This window comes from Pecten maximus, chromosome 3 (assembly GCF_902652985.1).
Source record: "Pecten maximus chromosome 3, xPecMax1.1, whole genome shotgun sequence".
Lineage (NCBI taxonomy): Eukaryota > Metazoa > Mollusca > Bivalvia > Pectinida > Pectinidae > Pecten > Pecten maximus.
The window spans coordinates 37,431,735-37,449,871 of NC_047017.1; the positions used below are offsets into that span (position 1 = coordinate 37,431,735).

An 18,137-nucleotide genomic window follows, 5' to 3' on the forward strand; every position below is an offset into this window, starting at 1 on the left:
ACGCTAACCTCTTTACTGCGTTATAAACATGACTGTAATGGCGGACGCACAGGTACGATGAAAACAAAATATTCTTCAATTACGGCGTTTATATCTAATTAAAGTATAAAGCAATTGTATTTATAAAATCTATGTACATTTTTACTTTCAGATGGAACTCAGTGAAGGGTACAGATTGCCTGTGCTTCTGAATAATGGCGACGGATGGCGTAAGTTTTGAATCTTTCATTTTATGCACTTAGTTCGAAGGGGGATAACTCTAAAGCCGGTGTTGTAATGTCGATTAAAAAGTTGTCATGAAGTATGTTTTTTAAATGAACTGGTTTAAGGTTGGGGCTCTCAGTTTTTAAGTCTCTAATCTGGAAAGTATTTATCATTATTATTTGAAATGTGATGGAAAATACTGTCTTATTCGGTTTTCTTATATAATTAACGAAAAATTTGAAATATATATGAAAATTTCCGTGTTATAGTTAAACCGTGATTGATCACAGAAATCATGATTGATTAGTAATAGTCGGAAACAAAATGACTAAGCTTAGTCACCAATTGTAAATGAATCAATCAAAACAACACTTCCTTAAGTTGTGTTCAAGAACCCAAACACCTGTTTATATGCCTGATATAGTGCTCCAGAGATAGCGTCAGATGTTATCTAACACAACAACAAAAATTCTAAAATCTGGATGATTGCATTGATCTGACTCCCAAATGAGTTTTCTGTGGATTAGAATATGTGTTATGCAAGTCACAGATAATCTTCGAAGTTGAGTATGAAGTCTTGTCTTAATGCTGTCAGTGCTAAGCCCTCCATGATTAGAAATTGACAAATTCATCAAACATATATAAAATATATCAAACAGATGTAAGACATAATGACTAAAACACAATCAACAGATCATCAATAGATACTTATAACATTATGGTTCAATCTGCTCCTCCTTATGAAAGAAATGTGCACTGTAGTTATATTACTTGTTGGTTAGATATGTCCAAATTGCTAATCAATTTATAGGTTTGAACCATGTCTGCTCTTAATCTCCTATATTCAAGTGATGGAAGTCCCAGATGACGCAGGCGTTCTGGATATGATAGACCTTTTAGTGGTGGAACTAATTTAGTGGCCCTTCTCTGGATGTTTTCTAGAGACATTTTGTCTTTCTTTAACATAGGAGACCATGTAGTGATATTTGTTTCTAAATAGGGGCGTACTAGTGACTTGTAAAGGTTTAGAAACATTTCTACATTTATACAACTAAAGGTCTTGAATATTAGGCCCAAATTTCTGTTTGCCTTTTTGATTACTGTGTTTACTTGCTCACTGAATTTTAGATTTTTTGTCTACAAGTACACCGAGATCTCTTTCACATGTTACTAAATCTATTTCATGTCTAACACTTAGTTGTGTTGTTTCATATTTGTTTTCATTTTTTTCTCGGCCCAAAAAAGTTTTACCAACCTATCTGAAGTAGTTTAATTTTTTTTTTAATTCTTATGTTTCAGATATGGCAGAGATTCTTGGCAAAAAAGAATTTCAAGGAAAACATCTGTACTACATCCATTATGAAGACTGTATGTATATTAATTTTCCTTTTATTTCATTCTTCACATTTTGTAAGACGGGAGCAATCATACATTTTGATATAATAATTTTTTTTGCTTGTTTGTCCAGGCCATCAATTATATCAGTTTATAATTAAATCCTTCAGTAATGTCACCAATATTAGTAGTAGTACTCTCAATCTCTCCTTTATTACAACATAATGATATGCTGTACAGAAGTACCTCCATTTCACTCTATTCTTCATTCATAGTTAAATTTATCAGGCGCCAGTTTCATCAACTTCCCCTAATTAAATTCGATAAATTAAGTTTTTCTTAAAAAACATGAGAGAACTTTAAGGAAAGTTTCTAAAAATCCATTAATGCTTTTCTATGGAAAGTACTATGTATTAAGTTAAGAATTCCCTTAAGTTAAGAAACTTTGATGAAACCATGTCTGAAAATAATGGAAGACACAATCCATTTTTGCTCTTCAGAATGAAATTTCAACTGTTTCCTATGTATGAGTTTTGTTTTCTATTTATACAACTATAGTTAATAAACGTCTTGATGAATGGGTCCCAGAGGAAAGGATGGATATAAGTAAAGCAGAACTTCCAAAGAAAGATCCTAAGACTCCCAAAAAGGAATCTGGTAAACTTGGAGGTGGTGGTGGTAGTGGGGGTGGAGGTGGAGGTAGCAGTGGTGGAGGAGGAGGAAGTGGAGGAGGCAGCGGTGGTGCAGGTCCTGGATCTAGGCCAGTCACACCAGAAAAAGAACTATTGGTAACTTTTCAGCATCATTAATGAAAACATGTAATATCTTGTAACACATTAGTAACAATAAAAGAATCGCATTAACATACTTTGACTCTATTGGTCCAGTGTATTGTGTAAGGTCACTTTCTTGAAAATATATATCTAATAACAAATTATGTAGTTGACATTTTTTGTCTTTTTCTTAGAATGGCTCAGCAGTGACTCTGTCTTTATCAAATAAAAAGTCATCTGTAAGCAGAAAACGGAAGGGGGTAGATGAAGAAGCTATGGTAAGTTCTGTTCATGTAATTAATCATTTTGTAGCTTGGCAGATTATATACAAAAAGAAAGATGTGTGATATTTATTGTGGTTATTAGGACAACTTTGATTAAATATAAATATCTAAATCAGGATGACTTTTCATTGAACTTTTGCTTAATTCTTGGAGTGATAGCATATCTACTAGATATATGCAGTAAAAGATACAATTCTAAATGATGTGCATTATTGTATTCGTTTTGACTTTTGAGTCTTAACTCCAAATGCAGATGAATGACAATTTTACTTTATACATGTGTATATATATATATGTATGTTTCAAATATGGGTTTACAACATATCGAAGTTTTATAAGACAATGTTTTTAGACAAATTATTTTTGTGAAGCAGAACTGTAAAGAGTCTATAAACCTTTAACTGTACCCTGAATGATTTTTTTATGATTTCTTATTGTTAGATAAATTTCTAAAATTAACTAATATGAAGAAATTATGTAAAAATTTTATATAATTTTTGAGATAACATGTGCAATTTCGTGGAATGCACATGTACACCTGTACAGGAAATGTCGTTCGTCCTAGGTACCAATCCAGCTGTGACATCACAAGTGTGTAATGTCCACCGTATTGTATATAAACACATAAAAGAGACAAAGTATGGGATATGTTTTACTAAAGAGCTTGGTTGTTGGAACAATATTTTCATAGAAAACAATAAATTGATGATCAGGAAATTACTGGATAATTGTGTGTATGTCCCATCTTACCACAATGGTGTTTCAAGGAAGACTACATGTCATTTTGGAAGAAATCTTCAACAAAAAATGACCTATAGCAATTATTTGATACACTTCTCACAAATGTTATCATTTAAAACTACATGTGCCAGTGATCTGAACTTTCAGGTCACACATCGAAAGTGTAATCTAGACTACTCGAGAAATGTGTGTGTTACTTAGACCTACTCTATACCCTGACCAGTTACTTAGACCTACTCTATACCCTGACCAGTTACTTAGACCTACTCTATACCCTGACCAGTTACTTAGACCTACTCTATACCTGACCAGTTACTTAGACCTACTCTATACCCTGACTAGTTACTTAGACCTACTCTATACCCTGACCAGTTACTTAGACCTACTCTATACCCTGACCAGTTACTTAGACCTACTCTATACCTGACCAGTTACTTAGACCTACTCTATACCCTGACCAGTTACTTAGACCTACTCTATACCCTGACCAGTTACTTAGACCTACTCTATACCTGACCAGTTACTTAGACCTACTCTATACCCTGACTAGTTACTTAGACCTACTCTATACCCTGACTAGTTACTTAGACCTACTCTATACCCTGACTGGTTACTTAGACCTACTCTATACCCTGACCAGTTACTTAGACCTACTCTATACCCTGACCAGTTACTTAGACCTACTCTATACCAGTTACTTAGACCTACTCTATACCCTGACCAGTTACTTAGACCTACTCTATACCCTGACCAGTTACTTAGACCTACTCTATACCCTGACCAGTTACTTAGACCTACTCTATACCCTGACCAGTTACTTAGACCTACTCTATACCCTGACTAGTTACTTAGACCTACTCTATACCCTGACCAGTTACTTAGACCTACTCTATACCCTGACCAGTTACTTAGACCTACTCTATACCCTGACCAGTTACTTAGACCTACTCTATACCCTGACCAGTTACTTAGACCTACTCTATACCCTGACCTACTACTCTATACCCTGACCAGTTACTTAGACCTACTCTATACCCTGACCAGTTACTTAGACCTACTCTATACCCTGACCAGTTACTTAGACCTACTCTATACCAGTTACTTAGAGCTACTCTATACCCTGACCAGTTACTTAGACCTACTCTATACCCTGACCAGTTACTTAGACCTACTCTATACCCTGACCAGTTACTTAGACCTACTCTATACCCTGACTAGTTACTTAGACCTACTCTATACCCTGACCAGTTACTTAGACCTACTCTATACCTGACCAGTTACTTAGACCTACTCTATACCCTGACCAGTTACTTAGACCTACTCTATACCCTGACCAGTCAAACAGGACTAGTGCTTGAAGTCAAACATGCTTTTCATTTCCAAATCTCATTCCACAAATCAACCAATTCCTCCATTCCTGTTATTATAGGGTGTATCAAGACTTTTCTATTTGCGATAATTTAGCTCTCCAACAAGTGAGGTATAATTAACGAGTCGGAACAGCAGGTCACAAATTGCCTAAGATCATTTCCTAAATGTTAACATCTTTCAAATAAGAATTGTGAAATATCAATAGCAATATTTTAAATATGAAAGAAGAAAAAAAGCCATTTCAAAGTGATTTTGAAAAAATGTTATGACTGCAATCATGGTCTTAGATATAGACATATTCGTGCACATCCCCCACCTGCCTGTCCCAACACATGTATACCTCAGAGCGAGGTCCATTCTGATAACAGTAAAATCACCACAATGTCTACCTGGAAAATATTTATTAATGTTGTTTTCGTAGGAAAGGTTTATACATTATAATATATATTGACTACACCAAAATAACAGTATCAGATGATCTATTCAAATGTTGGAGGCTATGATCTAAGCCCTTGTCCCGACAGTCATCAAAATATATAAACTTGTTATCTGGTAAGTCAATGTCAACATCAACTATTCATTCTAAAACAACAGAAAAGCTGTGTTTATAAGCACGACTTGGAACCTATGTTATAGTGACGAACACCCCCAGTGCTTGGTTATTGACAAACAGGTGAAAATAGCCAGTTTCAACAGCTTACAGTATATCTCAGAACAGAGAAGGCAGCTTTAGATGCAGATTGCTTAAAATAAATATCAAAAATCATTCAGGGTACATTTTAAACTGCATTGTTTGTGTGTTATTCATTAAGAATGTTAGTGATGTTTGCTTTTATTTGAACCACCAGATGAATGTGACTGTCCCTTGTCAAATTGGAGATACCCCAACACATAGCAGGAACTCCACACCAACTCCTAACCTACAATCACAAACATCTCTTCCTTTGGTAAGACGACAGATAAGATAGGCAAATGTTGTTACTATTGATGGCATTAACATTATACACCAAAGAATTTGTAACTTAAAAATAGAAACATGATTTCCCTATTGGCCATGCCTGAACATTTCTTTATAATTAACTGTCATTGAAGTAAATGACAGTCATTCTTTTCTGTGGGAAACACTATGAAAAAAAAAAGGATTCTATAGAACGTGTCAGCTTTTCAATCTAATCAGAGCTTTGAGATACTATTCATGATATAGATATTATTAGTCCAATAACAGAGATTTGAGTACTTAGAATGGATTATTGTAGTGTAAAATTTGGCCGGATTCATTAATTCCATCGTTTGGTGAGTAAGCCAAACAGAGTAAAATATGTGGTGACTTTAGTGAATGATTAAATATTACATGATATATAAATGTATTAAGGACTATTCACTCACAGAGTTTGTATCTTATTTCAGGATCCCCAGGAAGCTCCTTCAGGCGCCAAAGTTCCTCGTCAGACAGGAAGTATGGTGGCCCACCATGATGACATTATCACCAGAATGAAAAACATTGATTTAATAGAACTTGGAAAATATAGAATAAAACCTTGGTACTTCTCTCCATATCCTCAGGTAAAAATGATTTTCTACACTTCCTCAACTTCCAGTAATTTACCAGCAGTGGCTTGAGGAACTGAAAAAACTGATATTATAAACAGGAATTACAATATTAATGTTTGGGTGATTTATATTTTAGTTAGTTAAACTAATTATACTGATATTTAAATATTTTATTAAATCTTTCATTTTTCAGGAACTTGCTGGTACTCCTATTGTATTCATCTGTGAATTTTGTCTGAAGTATGTCAAAAGCAATAAATGTTTGGAAAGACATTTAGTAAGTACATAGACATTATGAACTTTAAACAGATAATTAAACAATATTTTGTCAAATCACGCAAAATTATGTCTTTATTGAAGCTGCCTTCTTTCTGTCAGTTTGAAAATCAGCCCTTATCACACACTCTATCTTGGACATTTTTCCACTAAAAACTTAATTATAAGAAGTTGATATAACTTATTTTGCCATTGTTGTAAAATAAATAAGAAATGGTTTTAGTTAATGTAAGTGGAGATGAAGAGAGCTAAAACACTTTCTATTTTCATACATCATTTACCTGAGGAAGTTACTCTTGTAATGCTGTTTTTTTTTCAGGCGAAATGTCTTTTAAAACATCCACCAGGAAATGAAATTTATCGCAAAAGTAACATATCCTTTTTTGAAATTGATGGGAGAAAGAGTAAGGTTGGTATTGCTTTGTTTTTCTAATTGTATATTTAGAATATTAAATTTCAGGTTGTTATTACTTAACAGTATTGCTGATTCTAGAGAATATCTTCAACATTAATACCACTTGGAGTGAAAGTAGCAAGAAACATTGGAACAACCTATATCATTCTTAGATTGGAATTCTGTAAACTTAATAAAGTGGAACTTCTCTAAACCAATCATGCACGGTAAATGAATATTTGGCCAGTAAGAAAGGATTTGCTTTGGAGAAGTGATCCATTTTCACTGGTCAAGATCTCATAACCTGGTCGGGGCCTCATGCAAATCTCGGGAACTTTGGCTTTCTAGCTTTATTTGTTTTTTTATGGTAAACAGATTTGATCTTGACTATTTTGATAAGTGCACCATTAAATCATAATGCTCCTAAAGTCCAAAGTGTTATGTACCAATTTACCTACTAAACACTTATACCCCAAAACAAAGCACTTAAATTACGACAACAATCACTACAGGTGTTGATTATTGTCTTTTGGCCAGGCACATGTCATATTTGCTAAGGTAAGGCCAATTAACAGAAGTAATTTTCGATATATTTTAATCATTCTGAGCACAACATTGGTTCAGTATTGGGAATTCTGAGGGATTGATATCGGGAATTTTTTTATTACAGTACTATATTAAAGAAGGAGCGATTCCGTACATGGCCATTTCAATTGGTATAAAGAGGTGTTCCGTTTTGAAAAGGATCCATTTTGGGAAGATGCACATTGTATTATCAAAATAGTTTGAAATTAAGTGTAGATTTCTATGATGTTTAGCTTGCGGGGACAAATTCAAGGGGACCTATTGCTATAACCTCACCGCCAGTTTCAGTAGGCAGCTTGGCTAATGTTGTTTTTGATTTTTTTATATATTTTTTTGTATAAACACTGTTGAGTCAATACTAATGAAGATCATTCCATTAGTACTTTATTTACAGACCTGATGACCTTGACCATGACCTTTGACCTACTTTAAAAAATAAACTTTAACTTTGGCAACAGTATATCCCAACAAGATAGGACTTTATTGACATATATGTGTTCCTAGTCACAAGACCTTTCTATTAGTACAGCATTGTGGACATGCTGACCTTAACTGTGACCTTTGACCTACTTTGAAAAAACTAATTCTGAATTTCAATCTAGTTGGCAAGCTATGTTGATAATTCCTGTTCTAAAGTTTGATGGTGACTCCTAAACATTTTATAAATAACATTTTATTTGGGGACAATATTTAAGTAATTTAGATTCATCTAATTTGTACCAAAACAACATGACTCTATTTTTTTTTTATTTTTTTTTTGCAGAGTTATGCACAGAATCTCTGCCTTCTAGCAAAATTATTTCTAGACCACAAAACCTTGTACTATGATACAGACCCATTCTTATTCTATGTCATGTGTGAACAAGATGTCCGAGGATATCACATAGTGGGATTCTTCTCCAAGGTGAGTGAATAGAGAACTTGGATATATAAAGTCCTTCTGTGTTACTCTTTCTGATGTCGGTATGGCCTAATAAAGTCATGTGTTAGATTCTTTTATAACTGTTAATGACCATTACCTTCATAAAAAATTATCATTTTTTCCATTTATTATGGGGGCTGCCATTTCAGGAGTGTATTTCCAATACTGTTCAAGTTACCTTCACAAAGCTTTCAACACATCATTTCAAGTGGTCTAGTAGTGCCTTTTGCTATGGAGGAGTTTCGAGTTAGGATATTTCTTTAGTAACCATGGAAACAAAATGCATGGAGTCACAATCACTGATTCCAGTTTTTCCAGAATCTATCTCAAAAACCATTTATCATAACTTCATGAAACATTAAACAAATACAAATTGAGTGGTTACCAGTTATTTGCTGTGGATTGATGATTTACTTCACTTACTCTGGATTCCCCTATTGTGCACTATATATTGCTCAAATGTAATAATAAGACTTTATTCACAGTTTCATCCTTCATATATTAACTATTACCTCCAACCTCCCATTAGATATGTTAATTGAGATATGGCAGTATCTTGGCTCCCTTGGCTGGGGATCTGAACAACAATTTCCTTGTATCCTTTACAGGAAAAAGAATCCACAGAAGACTACAATGTAGCCTGTATATTAACTCTACCACCATACCAGAGAAAGGGCTATGGGAAACTGCTGATAGAATTTAGTGAGTATGATACATATGTTAAAGATAATTAAAATATTTCTGGCAGCAAAAATGCAAAAAAATGTAGAAAAATATGTACTCATAGTTGGTTTTGTAATGATACATGTATCTTTAAACTTTGAACATATTTAATGTTTTCCACAACATGTTAAGATATACTCATTGTTGAACTTGGTTCCCTGCTATTGGTGATTTTACTGAGAACTTCTACCCTATGATCAATAGATAAATCATGACTAGCCTACTTCACTCTATAATATGTGTTTCAGGTTACGAATTATCCAAAGTGGAAGGGAAGACAGGTTCCCCAGAGAAGCCACTCTCAGACCTGGGACTTTTGTCGTACAGGAGTTACTGGTCACAAACAATACTGGAAATTCTCATCAACATGAAACCCAGTGAAGGCACTGATCGCCCTATCATAACAATCAAGTATGTTGTCACATCCATGATCTGATTGATTGATTTTGACAAAATCTTTTGATCACATGACTGTCGTATTATACAATGAAAGAACTTATGCTACATCTTGTGGTGTCATAGATTAACGAAATGATGTCACACATTATCCAGTATATATATATATAATGATGTCATTAGAACCAAGATTGCTTCAGGAATATTTCATTTTGTCTAAGATTTCGATCATGTGATAAAGATGGATCTTATATTTGTTTCTATTTTATATTCATACAACATTTATAAATTTAGTTAAAAAAAATAATTTCATAGGCAAAAGCCAATTTTTTTTATGTCTTAAAATCTTCCCTCGCCTTCACATTAAAATGGTTAGAAAATCAGCAGTACAGGCCCAATGCACCTCTCTGGAATAGTAAGATTGTACTGTTCTTCAATTCCTATATGAACACTCTTTTTTTCTTGAAAAACAACATTTTTTCAGTAAAGTTGATGGGATATCAAAGAAGTTTTTCTATAACTTTTCCTTTTTTTTCCAGTGAAATCTCAGAAATGACCAGTATCAAGAAAGAGGATGTGATTTCCACTTTACAACACTTGAATCTCATAAACTACTACAAAGGACAGTACATCATTACATTATCTAACGAACAAATAGACACTCAACTCAAGGCAATGGCAAAACGCAAAGTGAGAATAGATGCCAAGTGTCTGCATTGGCAGCCTAAAGACTGGAGTAAGCGTGGAAAGTGGTGAGAGAGGAGCCGCCTGTGTTAAGATCCATTGGAAATATACTGGACACTCATTGACCATTGATCAGCTTCAATGACTTGTTAAGATATCAGCCTTGTTACTGGTAGCACAATATCTTTTGTTGTAACTTTGTTGTTCTCCAATTTTCTCACACAACACTTAATAATGCCCTCTTATTATCACGGAAAGTGGTTAATGTAGAGTTGATAAATAACCATTGCTCAAACTGTACATCAACCCCAATTTGTGATATTATACAGTTTTAGGTCACTCGAGATTTCACTAGAGAGAAGGTAATGATGGCATCTATGTTGGGTAATACAATATATACAATAGATTGGGTCTTAAGCAGTATGATGATGTTTGAATGTAGGTGATAGAGATGGGATTAGGGTGTAAAAAAACAAGTGTATATATATTTATTTCTTGAACCGCCCTGAAGTAACCCATCAAATACACACAGTCAGATGAAAGACACTTATTTAAATCATTGGTAAAACGGCTTGATATATATATGTTTATAAAACTGCTTTTATTGTGTCAATCACTGTAAATATAAATATCTTGGAATTTGAGGAGTCAGTGCACCAATGATTACAGTATCAGATATGAACATGTTATTTTAACCACATATTACAATGATCAGGAGAAAGTTTATTTATGTGGGAGGTCATGTAACATTACTATTCTTTTCATTTGGTGTGATAAAGAAAGTTACCCATTGTGTTTTCAGTTGGTATAGGTATAGTCATTCAGATTTTATATATGTGAATGATTAGAACAGGTTGGTTAGGATAGAATGTTTTGGAACTTGACGGATTTAAACTTGAAAATGAGAATATTTCAAAGCTGTAAATTTGGCTTCAGCATATAAGAGATGATTTTCCAGAAACAAAATATTACTCAATATTTGACTGCAGTGTTTTATTGTTTGATTACATTGTATAGCTTCCAGATAATTTCAACATGACATTGTGAGGTACAAAAAATATATATATATATAACGGCACCCGGAATAGGGGAGTTAGTATTTTATAATACTGATAAATGTATTATCCAAAATAAAAAAAAAGGGGGTAGGAGTAATCCATTGCAACAGCCTCAGGGTATGTTTCTTCAATTTATTACGACTTTGTCAACCAGTTTTGCCCCTAAGCTTTACCCTTAAAGTAATAGAATTGTGGGCATAAGTTTCTTTGAACAATTTTAATATCTATAGCTACACAAAGCAAGATTAGTATTCTAAATGTACCGATATACTTAATTTTACACACACCACTAAAAGATTGTGTGGTATTCTACTATAAATTGTATGCTTTCTGTAGCTTATATCCTTCATGGTAAGTACCATTATAGTACTAAAAGCACATTTATGTATTGAGTGTTGAAACTCATCCAAGTCGTCGACGAGTGCCAGATCTTTTTTTTTAACATTTGTCGATGATTTGAAAAGTTCGGTCCAGGATTTTGCCTCTTGTCTGGTTTTAGCAGTATTTATTTCCAGTTCTATGTTATAAGTAGGGTGTTTTCTCTTCAAATGCTTCATATTGTCATCTGTCCTCCATTATATTCTCTTTGAAATGAAGAAACATACCCGGAGGCTGTTGAGATTGATTACCCTTACCTGATTTTACTCTATTGCTCAATTTCCCTGTATACCTTCAGGGTATCCATTGGAAGAGATATGACACTACGATCCACCCAAGTACACACAAATGACACTTGCACTACTCCCAGCATCTTCAAGAAAGAAAGAAAATACTAAGTACAACAAGTTTATTTATTTAAAAAAAAAATTCAAATGTAAAAAAAAAATGTATACTTTCCCAAACATAATACTTCCAAATGTGGGTTTCTCGTGATTTTAATATCCCTATATATAGGTAGTATTTTACCAGATATAACTAAAAGATTTACATGATTTATCAGATTTCTGTCGGAGAAACCTAGCAGAAGTATGCCTTTTCACGATGTGTATCGGAAACAAAAGTTATTCCTAGTCCTACATTTAAAAATGCATGAAACAGGTTTCTATAGCTTATATCTCCTTGCCTATTGCTTATAAAAAATGTGTTGTTAAAATATTTTACTGTTGTGGTATTAATTCAAGAATATTGCAGTCGAATACCACATATACCTTAATTTGAAAATTTGAGAAACTCTTGCTGAGTCACCTAATTAGTTTTAATGTTTAATTAGTTTACATGTTGTGATAGAATCCCATAACTGAACACATAACATGCCCCAAGTGGTGTGGAGTATGGTGTTTTTCTTAACTTCAATTGTATTGAAATAACAACCAAGCAGCATACTCTATTTACTTAAACATAGTACATATATATACTAGATTATATAGATGTGTATGTTTTGAACTCTATAGTAGGAGGAGAAGTGTGTTTATCACATCATGATATTGATGTTGTGCTTTGAATAGTTGCATGTTCACAGTATAAAGTTAGGTGCAATTGTGATAGAATGCAGCAGGAAAGAGTGAGTCGTATAACTTTGTGGCTGATCAGGAAAGAGTGAGTCGGAGCAGGAAAGAGTGAGTCGTATAACTTTGTGGCTGATCAGGAAAGAGTGAGTCGGAGCAGGAAAGAGTGAGTCGTTTAACTTTGTGGCTGATCAGGAAAGAGTGAGTCGGAGAAGGAAAGAATGAGTCGGAGCAGGAAAGAGTGAGTCGTTTAACTTTGTGGCTGATCAGGAAAGAGTGAGTTGTATAACTTTGTGGCTGATCAGAAAAGAGTGAGTCGGAGCAGGAAAGAGTGAGTCAGAGCAGGAAAGAGTGAGTCGTATAACTTTATGGCTGATCAGGAAAGAAAGAAGTGGAGCATGCAAGAATACTTGTTTTAACATGTGTATGTATTGACAATAAAATGAGACGATACATACTGGTGTTAATTGTATCTTATTGTTAGGACGAGCTTCGATGTTTCTTACATGGAATATGTAACACTAGTCCAATCATATGTATATATAAAGCCACTGGGAAATATACACCAGTATTACATTTGGTATACCACTTTGAAGACCTCCAAATTGCCAAGGTTAGGTATATAGCATTCACCATCTTGGCATCTGTCCATGATTGCATTTCCTGGCATATCTTCAGTACTATTTCACATAGGATTGTTAAGATTTGTGTGGGTACATCTTGAAGACAGTATCACAAAACAGTAGCAGGTCACTGTGACCTATATTTCATCTGTACTCTGAATTTGGCAAAAAAGTCTTTAAGGACTGTTTCAATAATACTATTTAAGTTGGACCTGAAAATATTTGGTGGGGACTTCTTTGGTAGACAATCAGTAATGTACCAAAAACAGCCCATTGTGACCCATATATCGACCTTTGACCTCAATAAGGCAAAATGTTCATGATTTCACTTTCAGGCATTTACTGGTATGATGTTTGTCATATCTGTTTGTGGTTGTGTCCATGGTCAAGACACTTTACCCTGATTTCTCTAGATGGCATGAGACAGGCCTCCCGTCTTTTGTTCAGTGAGGTAGTCACCAACTACTACAAGGTGATCCCACCTAAAAATGACCCTTGCTACTCACAGGGCCATAAACCCTGCAAACAAACAATACAAATTCTCATACTTGAAGTAGGTTGCTGTGACCAATATTTGAATATTTTAAATCCTTTCCAGACCTTTTCATTATTGTTAAAAAAGTCTTAGTTTTTTTGAAAATTACTGTACAGAAACAGAGAACTGTAGAGTTATATCTGGTTGGTATATTATTACTGGAATATTAATGTATGCCGTAATCTCATTACAGTAAATATTTAGTATAGAAAATGTAACTTACATATGCAGAACAGGTATTCAGATAAAATATTGTTTATAGAACGTTATATAGGTATTGTGTGCTAGTCATAAGAATACATAGTCGGTACATATATTTCCTTATAATATATCTGGTTGTAGAATATGTGTATAAAGTACAAATCATGATATTGTAACTCATTGATGTTAAAATATATATGAATGAAAAATGAGGTTTGTAATTTTAATCTAGATACAGTATAAATATTCATCTTCCAGTTTACCATCACTGTAAGTGAGGTTTAGACAGCTACTTTGTGTATAGCATCTAATGAGAAATCATTTGTGTATGTAGCTTGGAAATAGACTAATGGAATTCAGCAAGTCAACACAATGTTTACATACTTTTAAACCTCAAAATTTGTAATCCAGCTGACCAGATTATATCCAGATTAAGAACTGCCTAAACTGTTAACAGGAATTATAATAATAATTGTATTATAACGATGGTCTAGTGCTTTAACTTTACAGTAGATTAAGCCGATCTTTAATCTCCGTGATAAAATTATAGATTATCACTCCCTAAAAGGCAGAGGTACTGGTCAGTATTGGTATACTAGTATTTAGTGTATTGGTGACAATAGACTAATGTATGGAGATCAAAGATGTTAGTGTAAGGTAGTTGTCACAGAAAGAGCACTACTACTTGGTCAGAACCCCGCCATATATCATGGATCATTCTGACCGTCCACTTTTCAACAATCTACTCAAGTTGTGTGACACTGAAGATGATACTTCAGTTAGAAAGGTGTCAAGGAGATCGAAGGAGAACAGTACTGATGGATCTTATTGTACTTCCTGTGCGAGACTGTGGAGGGACAGCAGGTACTACAATTGGGGTTCCCTGTACACACGCTCCTCCTTGTGTGCCGAGTGTCAGGAAGGGCGAGATGGGCAAGACTACATCAGTTACTGGGGAAGCTCCAAATACCGAGCAGGATCCTGGAGACTGCGACAAAAATGGATGAATCCAGATTTTGGATGGATGTTTACAAGTCGGACTGAAGCACAGAATTTAAATACTGACACATCAAGGTCAGAAACAATTACAGAACGGTCATGGTCACAGGAATTTACTGCTAGGTCATATGAATCACTCTCAAGGTCAGAATTAAGTGCAAGGTCACAGGAGTTAACACCAAGGTCACAGCAATGTCTATTTATAGCAAATAACACCACAAAATCAAATTCTGCCACTGATTATACCAGTCAGATCAAACAAGATGAAGACTATGATAGTGTTAACTTTTCTATGGATTCTACCCAGTCAAGATTCAGTTCTTCAAAATTTCCACAAGAAAGACATTCTAGGAGCAAGAGTCCATGTTTGCAAAAAGTTGATATAGCATCCAGGAAACAAATCTTTGAAGGATTAAGTGATGATAAATGTCAATCAGGTAAGATGACTTCTCCTGACTGCAGCAAGTATGAACCTGATCCAGTAAGAACAGACATTCCCAAGCTCGACCTGTCCAACTTGGAGGATACTCCTTACAATAGTCCTGTTTACCACTTTCCACTGACACCAAAACACATACCAACTATAGCGAAGCCTAACCGCTGGGTGGGATAGTAAGTATTGTCAGGTCTTCACTCACAACTGTATTTATCCTCCAATAAGCCCCCTCCCCTAGTGTAAAAGTTTTGTACCATATTTATCCTCAAATAAACTCCCTTTGTAAGTGTAAAAGTTTAGTACTGTATTTGTCCTCCAGTAAGCCCCCTCCCCTAGTGTAAAAGTTTTGTACCATATTTGTCCTCAAATAAGCTCCCTCCGCAAGTGTAAAAGTTTAGTACTGTAATTATATTCAAATAAGCTCTCCTCCCATTGTGTTGAAGTTTTGTACCATATTCATCCTGAAATAAGCTCCTGTCCGACAGGCAAGTGCAAAAGTTTAGTATTAAAATTTGAGGAGGGCGTACTTGTGACCCCCTTTTGTGATGATTCTACAAAAATGAACAGGGCTTTATTGTGGATAAATATGGTAAGTATCATTACATGAAGTATCAGTATACTGAAATGGGAATGGATATGGGATTCCTTAGCATATGATATTGATGCAATTATGTAGCACTGAAGTAATGTATACTAATTAAAAAAAAAACATCAACACCTTGACCTTTCTGCCACAGCATCATTTGAAGAGACAGTAGTTTACCTAGATTAACCAGGACTGATGTTCAGTCTCTATAGCTTTCAAAAATTCAAAAAGCTTATTCCTTGTCATTGATGAACAGCTGCATTAATTAGCTGTTAGGTATACATACATATTGACGTCGCATGGAAAAGTTTCATTGCTGATCAAATGATAGATAAGTCAAAAACGTCAAAGGCCAAGATCACATATAAATGACATCTTCTTACTGAGATTTTAAAACATTCAATCGTTAATCTTTACTAGGATACCAACCGTGAAAAAAAGAACAATGAGGAGTTTATCATGTAATTTTTTCTCAAGTGGCTACTTCGTGGGTACTGCAGAGCTGACCAGTGACACTGGACATCTACTGTGGGTTCGTCCACGTGGTGACCTTCAAGTCATCTTCAAATACGCCAACACTGGACAGGATTTCAAGTAAGATAAACAATGTAACATTTGTAGTAGAGTTACTTATTCTCCATTGTTAAAAGTACACATACCCTTGAAGTTGTGTTATGAGACTCGCAATAAAACTTATTCTGACCCGTGTTAAGAAAAAAATGGGTTGCTAAAAAAAGTAATTGATAGATTCTCAAGTACATGATGTGAAATGTAGAAAGATATATATGAGACACAACGGTTCAAAATCAAAATATCTAAGATTAAAAAAAACAAACTTTTTTTAATAAAACTACTTTCAATTGTAGCCTTCAGTATACCACAACCTCAAACTTTGTCTTTTGACAATATTAAATTTGTACTGCTTCATCTAAAATTGAACTTAAGTGAATCCTAAAGTCAGTAAATATCTATTACCATAGTAACAGTTTGACATACAGCATACATATATTTATATAATATACATTTGTATATGTCTTTGGCCTTTGAAAAACAGGTGAAGAAAAAGCAAAGTTCATAATCATTGACATAATTTTTGGAGCCTCAGGGTATGATTTGTGATACAGTTAATTTATTCAATCAGTGGGGAGGGAGATATAAGCAGACATACCCAATATGTTGCCTTCAGTACATAAAGATATATTTATGTAGTTGCCATTTTCTCAATGTATTTTCAGGTGTTTTGTCGATCCTCAGTATACTGGTGTCAAACTTTGCCAAAGGAAGCCAGATGGAGAGCTCACAGTCATTCTTGATGGAAAAGAAAGTCCACAACATAGCAACAGTTGCTACCATGTGCAGTCTGTCACTCGGTATCCGCCCCAAAACAACTTCAAACTGGTGTCCTATCTCGGCCGGATAGAGTTGATACTCCAGGCTGTCAAAAATGATACTTTGCCAAACCCTCAGAGATTTAAGATCAATTTTACAATGACTTTGTGATATACATGTACTCCTTCCATGCACGAAGTATAAAGTATAATGTCTAAAGAACAAGGTAACCTATAATATGTCTCGGATATTTTTATGATATACAGAGTAAAGTGTTGATAATCATTTTTTATTAAATATCATTTTCTTACCACATTGTCTTTTGTATTCATTATTTAGGGAAAATATGGTTCATAGGCCTTAACAGTCACCTGAGTTTTGATATATTTTTGCAGATTTGATTCCAGTGAGAAGTTGCTTGAAAGATTTTAACATATTTGACCCCTGTGCCCTGATTGAAGGTCTAGGTCATTTTTTGAATAATTTTGATAGCCCTTCATCCCAGCATGCTACTGGCTCAATATCATGCTATATCCCTAATATTAGGTGTCTAGGCCTTGCTTAATGAGAAGCCGTCTAAAGATTTTAGCATATTTGACCCCTGTGACCTTGAATGAAGGCCAAGGTCATTCATTTGAACAATCTAGTTAGCCCTTTTCCCCAGCATACTTTATGCCCAATATCAG

General features: G+C 34.5%; 2 protein-coding genes across 2 annotated transcripts; both read left to right on the forward strand.

Annotated features, from left to right (window-relative positions):
• The first annotated feature begins 20 nt into the window (after positions 1 to 20).
• Positions 21 to 10,764, forward strand: LOC117324071 (histone acetyltransferase KAT5-like). The gene is made up of 13 exons (XM_033879699.1): positions 21 to 52; positions 152 to 209; positions 1,504 to 1,572; positions 2,098 to 2,327; positions 2,507 to 2,590; positions 5,557 to 5,655; positions 6,116 to 6,271; positions 6,453 to 6,536; positions 6,855 to 6,944; positions 8,278 to 8,418; positions 9,045 to 9,138; positions 9,408 to 9,570; positions 10,095 to 10,764. Exons 1-13 carry the CDS (start codon positions 29 to 31, stop codon positions 10,309 to 10,311), a joined length of 1,509 nt encoding a protein of 502 aa, XP_033735590.1. The 5' UTR covers positions 21 to 28; the 3' UTR covers positions 10,312 to 10,764.
• A 3,584-nt stretch (positions 10,765 to 14,348) lies between these two features.
• On the forward strand, positions 14,349 to 17,761 carry LOC117324073. Its single transcript, XM_033879702.1, has 3 exons — positions 14,349 to 15,712; positions 16,600 to 16,716; positions 17,358 to 17,761. Exons 1-3 carry the CDS (start codon positions 14,811 to 14,813, stop codon positions 17,620 to 17,622), a joined length of 1,284 nt encoding a protein of 427 aa, XP_033735593.1. The 5' UTR covers positions 14,349 to 14,810; the 3' UTR covers positions 17,623 to 17,761.
• Positions 17,762 to 18,137: the final 376 nt, after the last annotated feature.